Source organism: Pseudophryne corroboree, chromosome 4 (genome assembly GCF_028390025.1).
Source record: "Pseudophryne corroboree isolate aPseCor3 chromosome 4, aPseCor3.hap2, whole genome shotgun sequence".
Taxonomy (NCBI): Eukaryota; Metazoa; Chordata; class Amphibia; order Anura; family Myobatrachidae; genus Pseudophryne; species Pseudophryne corroboree.
Window position 1 is genome coordinate 562,643,369 of NC_086447.1, and position 15,761 is coordinate 562,659,129.

At 48.5% G+C, this 15,761-nt stretch overlaps 1 protein-coding gene across 2 annotated transcripts in view; it reads left to right on the forward strand.

Moving 5' to 3' along the window:
* Positions 1-15,761, forward strand: part of ARFGEF3 (ARFGEF family member 3) — a 366,510-nt gene that overhangs the window by 138,669 nt on the left and 212,080 nt on the right. For both annotated transcript variants that reach the window (XM_063917418.1, XM_063917419.1), the window contains exon 6: positions 537-659. In XM_063917418.1, coding sequence (XP_063773488.1) covers positions 537-659 — 123 coding nt within the window. The remainder of the gene's footprint in view (positions 1-536; positions 660-15,761) is intronic.

Genomic DNA, 15,761 nt, shown 5'->3' on the forward strand with positions numbered 1-15,761 from the left:
TGTTGCTTTAATAGATCTTGTTTGTGTGGAAGTGTGATATATTTGTTTCTGTTTTCTTAGTTATAATGATGTGCAACTTCTTCGCCGTATCTTCCCTTTTCTAGCACATTCTTTAAAATGACAGAAGCTGATTGGTTGGTTCTTTATCTGTCTCTAAGATTTGATCAATCTCCCCCTATATACTCTGCAATAAACTATTAAAAAGATGTAATTTCCATTGTATTGTACTTGTGTAGCTCTAAGCAGTGTTGAGAAAGTCTCTTACTCTGCGAGTGTACACCAGAGGTGCACACACACATGTATTAAAGTTTTCTTTGCCATAGAATTCAAGTACAACTTCCATCTACACAAATTGAATGCAGCCATTTTCTGGTCTGAATAAATAGTCATTACAATACAGTCTGTTATTTGGCTAATTATTGGTTGATCTGATGTGCTGAAATGATGTAGATGAGAAGCAAGCTTCCTGCACTGCTACATATTACTGTTTCATGACTGATTTGTTACTTTTAATGTTGTTTCTGTTTCTCATTCAGATATGCATTGAAACCTATGTTTCAAGTTGTCATCAACGAAGTATAAACACAGCTGTGCGAGCAACACTCAGTCAGATGTTAAGTGACTTGACATTACAATTACGGCAGAAGCAGGATAGCCCGGTGAGACATCAACATATTTCCTCTTATACCCTTTAGGTACTGTGAAACGTGCACACATAGAAGCCCCTATACATATGCAAGGAATTGCTGCAATTTTCTGATCCCCCAACGGCCGTGTTGGGGAATTCTGAATTCCCGATTCAGGGGTTTTTAACATGTTTAATTTCCCGCAACGGATTGCTGATCATCGCGAGCTGCCAATTGGTGGATCCAATCGGCAGTGCCGGGGTAATGGGTCACTGATGTATGGGGACCTTCAGTTTTCTCATATTATTACTGTAGAGCAGGGGTATTCAACATATGGACCTCCTGCTGTTGTGGACCTACATATTCCAGCACTCCCTGCCTCAGTTTTAGCATGCCGTAATAGCAGAACCTTATTGAGGCATGCTAGGATGTGTATTTCCTCAACAGCTGGAGGGCTGCATATTGTATACCCCTGCTGTAGACCGTTATGGAACTGTAGCACAGTTTCATTATTCTCTATGAATGATATTTAATCGTTAAAGGAACATGATAGTTATGAGCTGATTGGCTGGTACTTTATCACTCTTCAAAGCTTGGTACATCTCCCCCAGGGAGTGATGAGAGTTCGGAGCAAGTGGTGGATGGGGGAAGCATACAGAGTGGACAGAAGGTGGTAAGGTAGGCAAGCAATGGTGTAAGGGGAGCATTGATGGATTGTAGTGTAGTGGAAAGTCTAGTGGTAGTGCTGGGGTGTGGTGCATTGTTGTAGAAGTCTTAGAGACAGGAGTGGAATGAGGTTGCCCAAGAGGCAGAGAGGTGAAATAATAGTCGTCTTGCAGGGGTGTATCACATGACAAGCTAAGAGATGTATGGGAGGGAAGCTTTGGTGAGACCTTTGTAAGTAAGGGGTAGAAGTTAGAACTGTAGATTTGGAGCAACAAGAAAGGAAAATTATCTAGACCCACTCCTCCAGGGTACCCCGGCCAGGGGTGACTAGTTGGGGGGGGGGGGGGTAATGCCACGGCCGCAGGGACCAGCCTGGTGCTGGTGTAAAAAATACGAGGGACCCCTACGTCTTTTGTCCCCTGTATTTTTTGCACCAGGGCCAGGCGCAGGGCCTGGTGCTGGTTGTTAAAATATGGGGGAACCCCAGTCAATCTTTTCCCGTATTTTTACAACCAGGACCGGCTCAAATAGTCCAAGGCCGGTTATGCTTAAGAGGGGGGACCCACACAATTCCCCCCCCCCCTGATTTTTATCTCTTTTCCACCCCTTCCCACTGATAAACATGCACGGATCCGTGCATGTTATCAGAACACGGTTAAAAAAAGCAGGTCTATTTGAAAATTGCTTTTTTTTACGATTTGTATTTTTTCACGTCAGTGTTTGGCTATTGCCGGCAGTGATTGTGAATTCGAATGTTTTGTAAATTACCGAGTTGTATAAAATAACAGGCGTGTTTGACCGATGGTGTATTCATTCGTATTTTTTTTATTTGCCTTCAAAAAAAATACGAATGCCCTCATCACTGCCGAGATTTGTGTTTGGTAAATTCCCAAGATGACACTTTGAAGAAAAAACACCAACTCGGTCAAAATCGGGACTTTAGTAAATATACCCCCTGAAGTTCTGAATTGATTGTAGAGGGGAGAGGCACTGGATGTGATGAGTGAAAGTGCAGGCAAACAGGAGAGACCATGCTGTTGACCCTAAGAGAGTGAGTATTTCCCTGCACAATAAGAAGGGGAGGGACTACTTGTACTAGAAAATATTGACTGGAAGAGGCATCTCTCCAGAGGTCTTCAGTTCACTTTTGAAATCGAAGCCACGTTGAGTTGCTGCACTTCGCCAGGTTAGATGGGCTTCTACATGATACTTGTCACCTATCCCATGCCTTTTAGCACTTCAGTGTAGAGCAGGCATGTCCAAACTGCGGCCCTCCAGCTGTTGAGAAACTACACATCCCAGCATGCCCTGACACAGCTTTAGCATTCTCTGACAGCAAAACTGTGTCAGGGCATGCTGGGATATGTAGTTTCACAACAGCTGGAGGGCCGCAGTTTGGACATGCCTGGTGTAGAGGATCAGCTTTCCGGATTGATGTTTTTTTGGATTGATCCTGGGGGCATGGTATATCAATAAGTTCAGCAGGTTCATGACCATGGCACGTGGTTCAGCAGGTTCATGGCCAGGAGATGGTGCCCCACAGCAGTGACAGCAGTAGTGGCAGATCTCAGCACAGAGTGACCGTCTCATCCCCTCTCCCCGCTGCTGGCTACCCCATCCCACTGAGTGCAGCGTGCCTGCACAGCTGGGTGCAGCTCCAATGGCAGAGTCATGGGGAACTTGGGATAGCAGCTAGCAGAGCCTGCAGGAGTCTGACACAGGGATAGAGGCAGAGACACCTGGAGTCTGTGGAGGCGAGGAGAGAGGCAAGGAAAAGCCTGGGAAGAACACTGATTTAGTAGACATTTTACATTCACAGAGGCAGGTAGTCCTCCAGTTTGGATTACAGTGCAACCAGGGGCTTTTTTCCAGGTTACACATTATGGGAGAGATCTATCAAAGCTTGGAGAGATATAAAGTACCAACCAAACAGCTCCTTATTGTCCTTTTAAAGGCTGTTTGGAAAATGACAGGAGCTGATTGGTTGGTACTTTATCTGCAAGATTTGATAAATCTCCCCGTTTTTTTAACTCTGTCATACAGGTATTGTCGGAAACAGACTGGGCCAATCTGGCAGTCATCCTTACCATTTTGTATCACACTTGTCATCTCCTTAATGCCAGTACCTATAAGGAACTGTTCTTAAATATTTTCCGAAATTCATACTTTTCACATGCTGCTGCTCCTAGTGAAATCTGGCACTTGTCACCACATAAGGTTCCAGATGCAACTTTTGCTATATTCTGTATGCCCCAAATGTACCCATATGGATGCAACTCTTTTTTTTCCCACTCTTGTCTGTCAATGACCAATGAGAAGTTTTTGAATGCAGGTTAAAAACCATGCAAAACCAAATCTAATGAATTATGTGCCACTAGTGCTAGGGTGGGTGATTTTCAGTTACTGGACAGCACCACTGCCCTCATTCCAAATTTAGCACAGCTACAATCATTCACACTGACATGCGGGGGGACGCCCAGCCTAGTCCGTCCCACATGTCAGTGCCGGCACCCCCCGCAGAAGTGCAAAGGCATCGCACAGCGGTGATGCCTTTGCACTTCAAGAGTAGCTCCCGACCAGCTTTAGCGTGCTGGCCGGGAGCTACTCGTTGCTCCCTGGCCCGCATCGGCTGCATATGACGTCACGCAGCCGCTGCAAGCCACTCTCCGCACGGTCCGGCCACGCCTTCGTTGGCCGGACCGCGCCCACGAAACGGCGGCCAAATGCCACAGTTCCGCCTCCTCCCGCCCAGCGACCGCCTCTGCCTGTCAATCAGGCAGAGGCGATCGCAGCCCAGCTACGGCCTTTGGCCGTCTAGCATGCGCCGGCGCATGCGCAGTGGGTACCTGTTCGCTCGGCTGTGATAAAAAGCAGCGAGAGAATGGGTCAGAATGACCCCCCATGTGAGCAGCATATAATAAAAGGCTGTCATAGACTCAAAGGTATATGGTGATATATGGAATATGGGGGGGGGGGGGGGGGGGGGGAGAGTGTTGCAGTATGCTAAGCCCTATTAAGGGACTTAGTGTGGTGACCCAGCTAAGTTTTACTTGGTTACAGGGGTGCTGTGTGGCTGGCTCAAATTTCTGTATCTCCCTGAGGGCTGTGTGTGGGTTAAGCTGTGTTTTTCACCTTCTGTCTGTGGGTGTGTTACCATGTTCAGGGACTGTGTTTCCTGCACAGCTGAATGTCTTTCCTCCCCCGGAGACTCACTACCCTGTACTCAGGATAGTGCACATTCTCAAGCTACTACTACTAGTGGGGCAGAACCCCCATGGTTAGCTTCCATTAAAGGGATAATATTTATTATTTCTGCTGCGGGGTACACTGGGCTCCACAGGGAATGACATTGGGGTGTAGAGTAGGATCTTGATCCGAGGCACCAACAGGCTAAAAGCTTTGACTGTTCCCAGAATGCATAGCGCCGCCTCCTCTATAACCCCGCCTCCGTGCACAGGAGCTCAGTTTTGTAGTTGGTGCCATGCAGTGCAGGCATACAACAGGTGGGCTGCTCCTGCAGCCCTCAGAAGAGCTTTTTTTAAGTGAAAAATTAAGACTTCAAGGGCTGCAGCAGAGACACTGTGAGTGTTAGATGTCAGTCAGACATCTCTTGCTGGAGCTTCATCACCTCCCCCAGCGGCACTGTATACTCCCGCGCCCTGGTTGCCGGGTACTTACAGCGGAGGCTCCGATTTTCATCTGTCAGTCACACACCCCACAGCAGCTCTCCATGAAGGCGTGGCCGCACTCAGGGAGGAGGTAAGTGGGTCCCCCAGGCGGGACCCACTGGAAATCGTGATCCGGCATGACCGGTGGGAGGTGGGCCGCGTGCGCTGGCGTGGACACTGTGGTAGTACAGGGCAAGGGCACAGGTCGGTTTTACTAAAAACCGTTTATTATAAAGCCCGCAGTACCCGGTGGGGAAGTCCAGCAAGGGGATAAGGCTTTGACCTGTAGCCCCTCCCCCAGCCCCAGGGCACCATTTAGAGTACATGTTCCCACCCTGGAGCTGCATATATCTCTCTCTCCCTCACTCCCTGTCAGCGTTTGGGCACCATTAAGACAAGCTGAGCTGATCCTGGGACTGTTTGGGCAACTCCTCCTCTGTAAAGCCGCCTGCATGTCAGTGCTGTGCATTTTACAGGGCACTTACCGGTAAGTATTCTACATGTCTGCTGACAGTGTTAGTTAAGAAACAGTGCATTTAGTCAGGGTTATTTAGTACAAATACCCTGTGATATACATCCAGTCTTTACTGTGCATTGTTATATCTATTGAGTGTATAGCTATACTTAATACAGAGTAATACTGCTAGTCCAGTGCAGTTATATTGCATGTCATAATTTCTGCATTGTTCAATGTGACTATGTGTGTGTGCATATAGCTGCTGTGTGACCTCCATTTCGTGTATCTCACTCAGATTGCTATCCCTATATTCTGTAACCTGAGGGGCTAAGTGCGTCAGGGTTATATTTAACATAGGTGTTTCACAAAATATATTTATTGTGTATTTTTCTCACCATATACCTCTGGGACTCTCTGTTTGTGCACTACACTACACTACACGGGGGGTTCTTGTCAGGTGTTGTGCTGCTGTTATTGTACTGTGTTGCCTTGAACTGAGCTTTCAGAAATGTCAGCTACAAGGGGCGACGAAGCTGGGGCTGATCCCACATTGCGTGGTGGTGACGCTGCAGACACGTTAGAGGAAAATATAGCAGCTGAGGGTTCAGTTTCTGGGGGTTCTTTACCCCCCCAGTGGGACCGTAGCAACGGGGGTTCAAAAAGATCCACCTTGGCCTACTTTCTCCACGTTATTGAATATGCTGATAACTAGACTTACGCCCCCTATGGGACCTCCTGTGCCGGTACAACCACTTATGGTCCCTGCGGTTAATTCGCCATGGGCAGATCAACTGTCCACTCAGTTACAGCAATTGAACCAATCACTGACTAAACAGAAATCTCACCCTCGTCTGCCTAAGACCAAGGGGTCCTTTAAGCAGGCCATTACTTCCTCACAATCCCCAACGTCCTAGACACCTCGTCTGATGAGGATGGCGTATATACTGACCCCCACAGACACTGATTCTGATGGGGAATCTGTTTCACAGGTGGGTGGTCCTGACTTGTTGGAGGCTATCAGGTTAATCCTTTAAATTACTGATGACCCAGAGCCTGATACTGCCCCTAAGAAACCGGACAGATTTAAACGTCAGAAAGTGGTTAAACAAGTTTTACCTCACTCTGACCATTTAGTTGACATACGTCAGGAATCCTGGGAAAATCCAGGAAAGAAACTTACGCCTCACAAGAAGATGCTGGCTCGCTATCCCCTCGCGGTGGAGTTAAGTAAAAATTAGGAGACATCCCCGCAAGTGGATTAGCAGGTGACGCAGCTGGTGGTATCCTCAGCTCTGCCTGTAACTACCGTCACGTCTCTGAAAGAACCGACGGAAAAGCGTGTGGAGAGTTACTTAAAGGTGATTTACATGCTAGCTGGTGCTGCGCATCGGCCCACCATTGCAGCGACTTGGGCTGCAGAGGCTATTGAAGTGTGGACTCAGGATTTGGAAGCTGAGCTGCCTTCCAACGTTTCTGATCATGCTAGACAATGTCTGTCGTATATTGTCACAGCTACTCATTACATTAAGGAAACGGCTTCTGATGCCGTTATTCTGGCGGCCAATGCTTCTTCCACGTCCATTTTGGCTCGCCGGATTCTCTGGTTGCGGTCCTGGTCTGTGGATCTGGACTCTTAAGAAAACCCTGGAGGTGCTCCCTTTTAAGGGAGACCTTCTTTTTGGAGAAGACCTCAACAAGATAGTGGCTGACTTAGCTTCTGCTAAAACAGCTTGTCTACCTAGTACTGCTCCTTCGATACCGAAGGCTAAGAGTACTTCCTTTCGCTCCTTTCGTCCTTCAGGGAAAGCAAAGGGTCAGGCGTACCCGAAACAAGGTCGCACTTCCAAACCCACTAAGCCCAAACTTAAACAGGCCTGGGCTGCCCGTCAGCCTGCTTCCAAAACTGACAAGCCTGCTGCATGACGGGGCGGGCCTCCCTCTGGGGGATCCCAGGGTGGGGGGCCGACTTCTAGGGTTTACCCAGGAATGGTTGAAGACCACTTCAGATGCCTAGGTACGGTAAGTCGTCACTCGAGGTTACGCCGTATCCTTCAAGAATCGTCCCCCTCATCGATTTTGCCTGACAGACGTCCCTTTGGATCAGGTGAAGGCAAACACTCTTCATTCCGTGGTACAGTCCCTCCTGGACACAGGAGTGGTAGTACAGGTGCCTCTGGCTCAGAGAGGCAAGGGGTACTATACACCATTGTGTTCCTAGTCCCGAAACCGAATGGGTCCTCTCGGCCCATTCTCAACCTCAAGTCCTTGAACAAATTTGTGATGGTCTCCAAGTTTCGTATGGAAACTCTTCGCTCTATTGTTCTGGCCTTGGAACCAGGGGATTATATGGTCTCCCTGGATATACAGGATGCTTACCTGCATATTCCCATTGCAATGTCGCATCAGCAGTACCTGAGGTTTGTGGTTGGCAACCTCCATTACCAATTTCGGGCGTTACCTTTTGGTTTGACCATAGCTCCGCGAGTCTTCACCAAGGTCATAGCGGTAATGACAGCTGGGCTCCACCGTCAAGGGGTCAGGATCCTGCCGTATCTGGATGACTTGTTGATCCTGGCGAATTCCCCAGAAATTCTCCAACGCCATTTGGATCTGACTATCTGGTTTCTGCATGCCCACAGGTGGCTCATCAACTGGAAGAAATCTTCCCTGGTCCCTAATCAGAGGATGGTGCACCTGGGGGCGTTGTTGGACACTCGCAACCAGCGGTTGTTCTTGTCTCAGGAGAAAGTCCTGAAGCTTCAGGACAGGATTTGATGCTTCCTATCTCGTCCACAAGTGTCGATACATTCGGCGATGCAAGTGCTAGGTCTCATGGTGTCGCCTTTCAACATGGTGGAATACGCTCAATTCCATTCCCGCCCTCTGCAGAAGCTGATTCTTGCCAGGTGGGAGGGCCTGCCTCACCTGATCAGGTCGCAAATGATCTCCTTGTCTCCGGAGGTCCGTCTGTCACTAATATGGTGGCTGCAGGACCATCGAATGAGCAGGGGTCGTCCCTTCTGGATTTCCAACTGGGTCCTTCTAACGACGGATGCCATTCTGAGAGGTTGGGGTGCGGTGTTGGAGCAACACTCTCTTCAGGGTTGGTGGACCAGGGAGAAGTCTCTCCTCCCAATAAACATTCTGGAACTGCGGGCAGTGTTCAACTCACTGAACTTGGCCCAGCATTTAATACAGAACAGACCTGTTCAAGTACAGTCGGACAACGCTACCACAGTGGCGTACATCAATCATCAAGGCGGCACTCGAAGCCGCATGGCAATGAAGGGAGTATCAAGAATTCTTCAGTGGGCCGAACGCCATCTGCCAGCCATATCGGCAGTATTCATTCCGGGGGTCCTAAACTGGGAAGCTGACTTGCTCAGTCGTCGTCAGGACGTACACGCCGGAGAGTGGAGCCTCCATCCAGAAGTGTTTCAACTACTCGTGGACAAGTGGGGCCTTCCAGATGTGGACCTGATGGCGCCTCAACACAATCACATGGTTCCGGTCTTCGGTGCAAGGACAAGGGTTCCTCAAGCAGCGTTCGTGGACACACTGGCAATTCCATGGAACTTTCAGCTGCCATACGTATTCCCTTCGGTGTCACTCCTGCCCAGAGTAATAAGGAAGTTCAAGCAAGAAGGAGGAATCCTACTTCTGATCACTCCCGCATGGCCCAGACGGCATTGGTTCTCAGACCTTCAGGGTCTCTCGATAGAGCGTCTCCTTCTACATCCACAGCGCCCGGATCTCCTCGTTCAGGGACCCTGTGTGTATCATTATTTAGCCCTGTTGGCTTTGACGGCGTGGCTCTTAAAGCTTCCGTCCTGATGGCCAAAGGATTTTCTGAGGCGGTAATTCAAACCATGTTGAAGGCCCGGAAACCAGTTTCTGCTCGGATTTATCATAGGGTCTGGAATTCTTACTTTGCTTGGTGCGCCACTAATAATCATGACGCTGACAAGTTTAGTACGGCCAAACTTTTGTCCTTTCTACAACAAGGCCTGGACATGGGCCTTCGTCTGGCCTCCATCAAGGTTCATATTTCTGCCTTGTTGGTTTGGTTTCAGAGAAAATTGTGACTTTACCTGATTTTCATACGTTCACTCGGTGTGTTGCGGATTCAACCTCCTTATGTCCCGCCTGTGGTTCCTTGGGACTTGTCAGTGTTTCTGGAGGCGTTGCAAGGGTCTCCGTTTGAGCCTCTTGAATCTGCAGACCTTAAGTGGCTTTCTCTTGAGGTTTTGTTTCTGCTGGCTTGTCAGGACTGGGTTTTTGTGAACCCAGTGTTAGTGAAGTCTGTGCGGGCGACTGGAGGACTATGTGAATATTAGGCTGGTCTGTAGGAATCCATGAGAAGAAGGAGCAATCCCTGACCGGGGATCGTACCCGGGCCTCGGCAGAGGAAGCTGTATCCTGACCACTGGATCACCAGGGACTTGGTGTTGATAGCAGGATGATGAATTTATAGGTGAGATTGAACTGGATATAGTGTCACAGGAGTAGGTGCTTATGTACTCAAGGTTACTGGTGAGATAGTAATCCGGACTGGTTATTAGTGAGACTGAGAACTGGGCTGGTTACCGGTGAGACTGGGACGCAACTGTAATCCGGGCTGGTACCGGATATAACTGGAAACGCAACTGAAAGTAGAACGATGGCTGTGACTTTAGGACGAGGCTGAAGAACACTGCGGCTGTGACTTCAAGATGAGACTGTAGAATACTGCAGCTGTGGCTTTAAGATGAGACTGTGAAATACTGCAACTGTGACTTTAAGATGAAACTGTAGAATACTGCAGCTGTTGCTTTAAGATGAGACTGGAATACTGCAACTGTGACTTTAAGATGAAACGGTAGAAATACTGGATATCAATGGTAACACAACTGTAATCCAGACTGGGTAGCAAAGGAGCAGAGTTTTACAGGAACCAAAGTACAAGTGTTACCTTTAAGGAGCTCAGCTTAGAGCTGTGTGTGACACGAGGAACTGGCATAGTTTCCAACTCAAGTCTCCTGACTTATACTTCCTGGTCCTTGGTGATTGGTGAGCAGTGGCAGGTGATTCAGAGAGTCTCAGGCTGGCACAGTATTGGACAGCTCTGGGTCAAGTGAACAGTCACTGTCATGTGAGTACGCTAGACTAGGCTGTGATGTGGCGTGAGGCCTAGCAGGCCGAAAGAACACTGAAGCCTGAACTTCTGCAAACAGAGGATGCTGGCTTTTAGGCCTAAACTTCAGATTGCTGAATTCAGACTCACACAGAAGATCAATCACCACAGGTGGAGCTCGTTAACGCTTACCTTCCAGGCAGAGAACTCAGGAAACTCATAGTATTGGCAAGCCGTTTATCCCAGTGAGTAGAAAGATGCAGGATCCAGGACAGAGATGGAAGAGGTAAGTCACCAATATGAGAACTACAGTGAGGATCATGACAGGCTATTGCCTCTGCTAGACGGGTGTCGGATCTGGGTGCATTGTTTTGCAGTTCCCCATATCTGATTTTTTCACTGTGACCGGGCGGTTCTTAGAACACGTCCCGGGTACTTAACCTAAGGTGGTGTCTTCTTTCCACCTTAATCAGGAGATTGTGGTTCCGGCCTTTGCCTCTCCTGACTTGTCTTCCAAAGAGCGGTCTTTGGATGTGGTACTGGCTCTCCGTATCTATGTGAAGAGAACTGCATCCCTTCGGAAGTCTGATTCTTTCTTTGTACCGTTTGGTTTTCACAAACGTGGCTGGCCTGCTCACAGGCAGACCCTGGCCAGATGGATTAGAATGGTGATTGCACATGCTTATGTACAGGCTGGTCGTCCAGCTCCTGCTACTATCAAGGCCCATTCTACTCGGTCAGTTGGAACTCCTTGGGCGGCTCGCCGTGGTGCGACCCTTGAACAATTGTGAAAGGCTGCTATGTGGTCCTCAGTGAACACGTTCATAAGGTTCTATGCCTTTGATACTTCCGCCTCCCAGGATGCTTCCTTTGGACTCCGGGTTCTTGTGCCCGCTACAGTGCGTCCCCTCCCAGGAGGAACTGCTTTAGGACATCCCCAATGTCATTACCTGTGGAGCCCAGTGTACCCCGCAGCAGAAAACGAGATTTATGGTAAGTACTTACCGTTGTTATATCTCTTTCTGCGAGGTACACTGGGCTCCACAGGACGCCCACCCTGACGCACTTAGCTTCTTTGGGTTGGTATGGCATTAGCCGCTGACACTTTCTCCAGTCGTGAGAATGTGGTGTATGTGGCTACTAACGGTTGTCGTCTCTTACCTGCTACTGCATTGGACTGGTTAACAAAAACTGAGATCCTGTGCATGGAGGCAGGGTTATAGAGGAGGCAGCACTATGCATTCTGGGAACAGTCAAAGCTTTTAGCCTGTTGGTGCCTTGGATCAAGATCCTACTCTACACTCCAATGTAATTCCCTGTGGAGCCCAGTGTACCTCGCAGAAAGAGATTTAACAACGGTAAGTTGTTACCATAAATCTCGTTTTCTACTAAATTATCCCATAATGAGAAAGAGATGCAGATTTTAATACAGTCTATGGATGACCTGATGAATAGAGATTCAGTTCCCATACCAGCGTCTCAAATCCCCGCCATTTGCCCACAAAAGCGTACTCTGGCCCAGCTTATGCAGGATGATACTGATGACAATACATCAGATCCAGAGGAGGGTGAAGTGGACGCGGTCCTGTCACAAGGAATACAGGCCCTGATAGAGGCTATCAGAAATGTCCTGCACATTCCTGACAAGACGGCGGAGGTAGAGGAGGAATCTTATTTTAATCTAAAAAAGAAATCCTCAGCTACTTTTCCTGCATCAAATGAATTGAATGCCCTGTTTGAAGAAACTTGGGCTAATCCTGATAAAAAAATGTCAGCTCTCTAAAAGATTAATTACTTCCTTTCCCTTTCCTCTGGAAGATAGAAAGAAATGGGAAAAGCCGCCGATTGTGGACGCATCTAGGTTGTCACGTAAGATAGTCTTACCTATTCCTAGGTCAGCTAACTTAAAGGACACAGCTAACCGCAAGATTGAGAACACTCTCAAATCATTATACACTGCTGCTGGGGTGGCCCAGAGACCCACTATTGCTTGTGCATGGATCACTAAAGCCTTATGCAAAGTGGTCAGGTAACCTAATTGACGGATTGAATACCTTACTCCTGCAGCATATTCAAGTTTTACTCCTGCAGCATATTCAAGACTCTGCTAACTTTATGGTGGAGACCATAAAGGAAATTGGTTTGCTCAATGCATGCACCACTGCCATGGCAGTATCAGCACGCAGGGGCCTGTGGCTACGCCAGTGGACTGCGGATGCGGATTTCAGGAAAGGCGTGGAAAATCTACCATTCACAGGTGAGGCCCTTTTTGGAGATAAATTGGATAAGTGGATATCCAAGGCTATGGCGGGTAAGTCTACGTACCTTCCTTCCGCAGCACCCCCAGCTAAAAAAACCTACTCTGCCCCAACTAAGCAGTCCTTTCGGACAGCGAAATTCAAAGGCAAATCCAAAGGTTCTTCTACAGCCTTCAAAGGTAATAGAGGTAATGACGGTGGTCCGCACTGCCTGGAAGACAGGCAGGTGGAAGCTCAGTTACTTTATTTTAGTCACGTTTGGCCAACATCTTGCCAGGATCCCTGGGTCACAGACCTTATCACCCAGGAATACAGACTGGAGTTTCAGGAACTCCCACCTCACAGATTCTTCAAATCAGGCTTAGCAGCTTTTCCGGAAGCAAGTACAACTTTACAGGCAGCAATTCAAAAACTGGTAGACTCAGGTCATTGTCCCAGTTCCACTTCAACTACACAACGAGGGTTACTTCTCCAACCTGTTTGTGGTACCGAAACCAGAAGGTTCGGTAAGGCCCGTTTTAAACCTCAAATCACTGAACCCGTATTTAAGGGTGTTTAAGTTCATTATGGAGTCTCTGAGAACGGTGATCTCAGGTCTGGAGGAGGGAGAATTCCTGGTGTCTCTGTACAATCAAGGATGTGTACCTTCATATTCCGATTTGGTCGCCTCATCAGGCTTATCTAAAGTTTGCACTACAGGACTACTACCAGTTTCAGGCCCTGCCATTTGGCCTCTCCACAGCACCGAGGGTATTCACCAAGGTAATGGCAGAGATGATGTTTCTCCTCCGCAAGCAGGGAGTGAACATAATACCATACCTGGACGACCTTCTGATAAAAACGCCTTCCAGGGAGAGGTTCTTGGACAGCATAGCCCTCTCATCCCGATTACTTCAGGATCACGGATGGATTCTGAACCTAACAGAATCCCACCTGGAACCAACACAGAGGCTTCCGTTCCTGGACATGATACTGGATGAAGAGGAACAGAAGGTATTTCTTGAAAAAGGCATTGGTAATCCAGTCGATGGTGCAGGATGTTCTAAAACCAGCCTGGATATCGGTGCATTTATGCATTCTCCTTCTGGGGAAGATAGTCGCCTCTTACGAGGCTCTGCAGTACAGAAGGTTTCATGCGAGGCCCTTCCAGCTGGATCTGCTGGACAGATGGTCCGGATCGCATCTTCACATGCACCAGAGGATACGTCTGTCGCCAAAAGCCAGGATTTCTCTTCTGTGGTGGCTTCAGACTTTTCACCTGACCGAGGGTCGAAGGTTCGGGATTCAAAATTGGATTCTGCTAACCACAGACGCAAGCCTCAGAGGTTGGGGAGCGGTCACCCAGGGGGAACAGTTCCAAGGAAAATGGTCAAGTCAGGAAGCCATTCTTCCAATCATCATTCTGGAACTAATATACAACGCCCTTCTACAGGCATTGCATCTTCTTCAAGATCAAGCCATTCAGGTTCAGTCGGACAATGTGACGGCAGTAACGTACATAAACCAACAGGGCGGAATGAAGAGCAGAGCAGCAATGTCAGAACTCCTCTGGGCAGAAAGACATGCGGTGGCGCTGTCGGCAATCTTCATTCCGGGAGTAGACAACTGGGAAGCTGACTTCCTCAGCAGACGCGACCTCCACCCGGAGAGGGTGGGGTCTTCACCCGCAGATGTTCAAGTCCTTAACACGTCGGTGGGGAATTCCACAAATAGACATGATCGCCTCTCGTTTCAACAAGAAACTAAAACGGTATTGTTCCAGGTCGAGGGACCCGCAAGCATTGGCGATGGACGCTCTGGTGACTCCATGGGTCTACCAGATGGTTTACGTGTTTCCACCTCTTCCACTGATCCCAAGAATTCCCAAAAGAATAAAAGGGGAAAAGGTTCAAGCAATTCTCATTGCTCCGGATTGGCCAAGAAGGGCCTGGTACGCGGATCCACTTGAGATGCTCCTAGAGGACCCGTGGCCTCTACCTCTTCAAGAGGATCTTCTACAACCGGGGCCGTTCGTCTATCAAGACTTACCATGGCTATGTTTGACGGCATGGAAGTTGAGCGTCAAATTTTAGCCCGGAAAGATTTTCCGGACAAGGTCATTCCAACCCTGATCCAAGCCAGGAAAGGGGTAACTTCTAAACATTACCACCGTATTTGGAAAAAATATGTCTCGTGGTGTGAAAACAGGAAATTTCCTGCAGTGTAATTTCAGCTGGGACGTATTCTCCTCTTTCTACAGTCGGGTGTGGATGTGGGCCTACGTTTGGGCTCCTTGAAGGTCCAGATTTCAGTCTTATCCATTTTCTTCCAGAAACAATTGGCTTCCCTCCCAGAGGTTCAGACGTTCTTGAAGGTGGTTCTGCACATCCAACCGCCCGTTGTGCCTCCCACGGCACCTTGGGATCTTAATATGGTGTTGCAGTTCCTACAATCGGAATGATTTGAGCCTTTTACAGGAGGTTGACGTAAAGTTTCTTACGTAGAAGACCGTTACACTGTGGGCCTTAGCTTCTGCAAGGCATGTGTCGGAACTGGTGGCATTGTCTCACAAAAGCCCCTATTTGATTTTTCATGATGATAGAGCTGAACTCAGAACTCGTCAGCAATTTCTTCCTAAGGTGGTGTCGTCCACGTTTCATATCAACCAGCCTATTGTGGTTCTGGTGCTTACTGACACCTCTGCTATCTCAAGGTCCTTGAATGTTGTGAGGGCTTTGAAGATCTATGTGAAGCGGACAGCTCGTCACAGGAAATATGACTCGCTGTTTGTTCTCTATGATCCCCAGAAAATTGGGTGTCCTGCTTCAAAGCAGTCTATTGCTCGCTGGATGAGGCTTACTATCCAGCATGCTTATTTATCGGCGGGATAGCCGGTTCCTAAAGTACAGGCCCACTCTACTAGGTCGGTGGGTTCTTCCTGGGCCGCTGCCCAGGGTGTCTCGGCTTTACAGCTCTGCCGAGCAGCTACTTGGT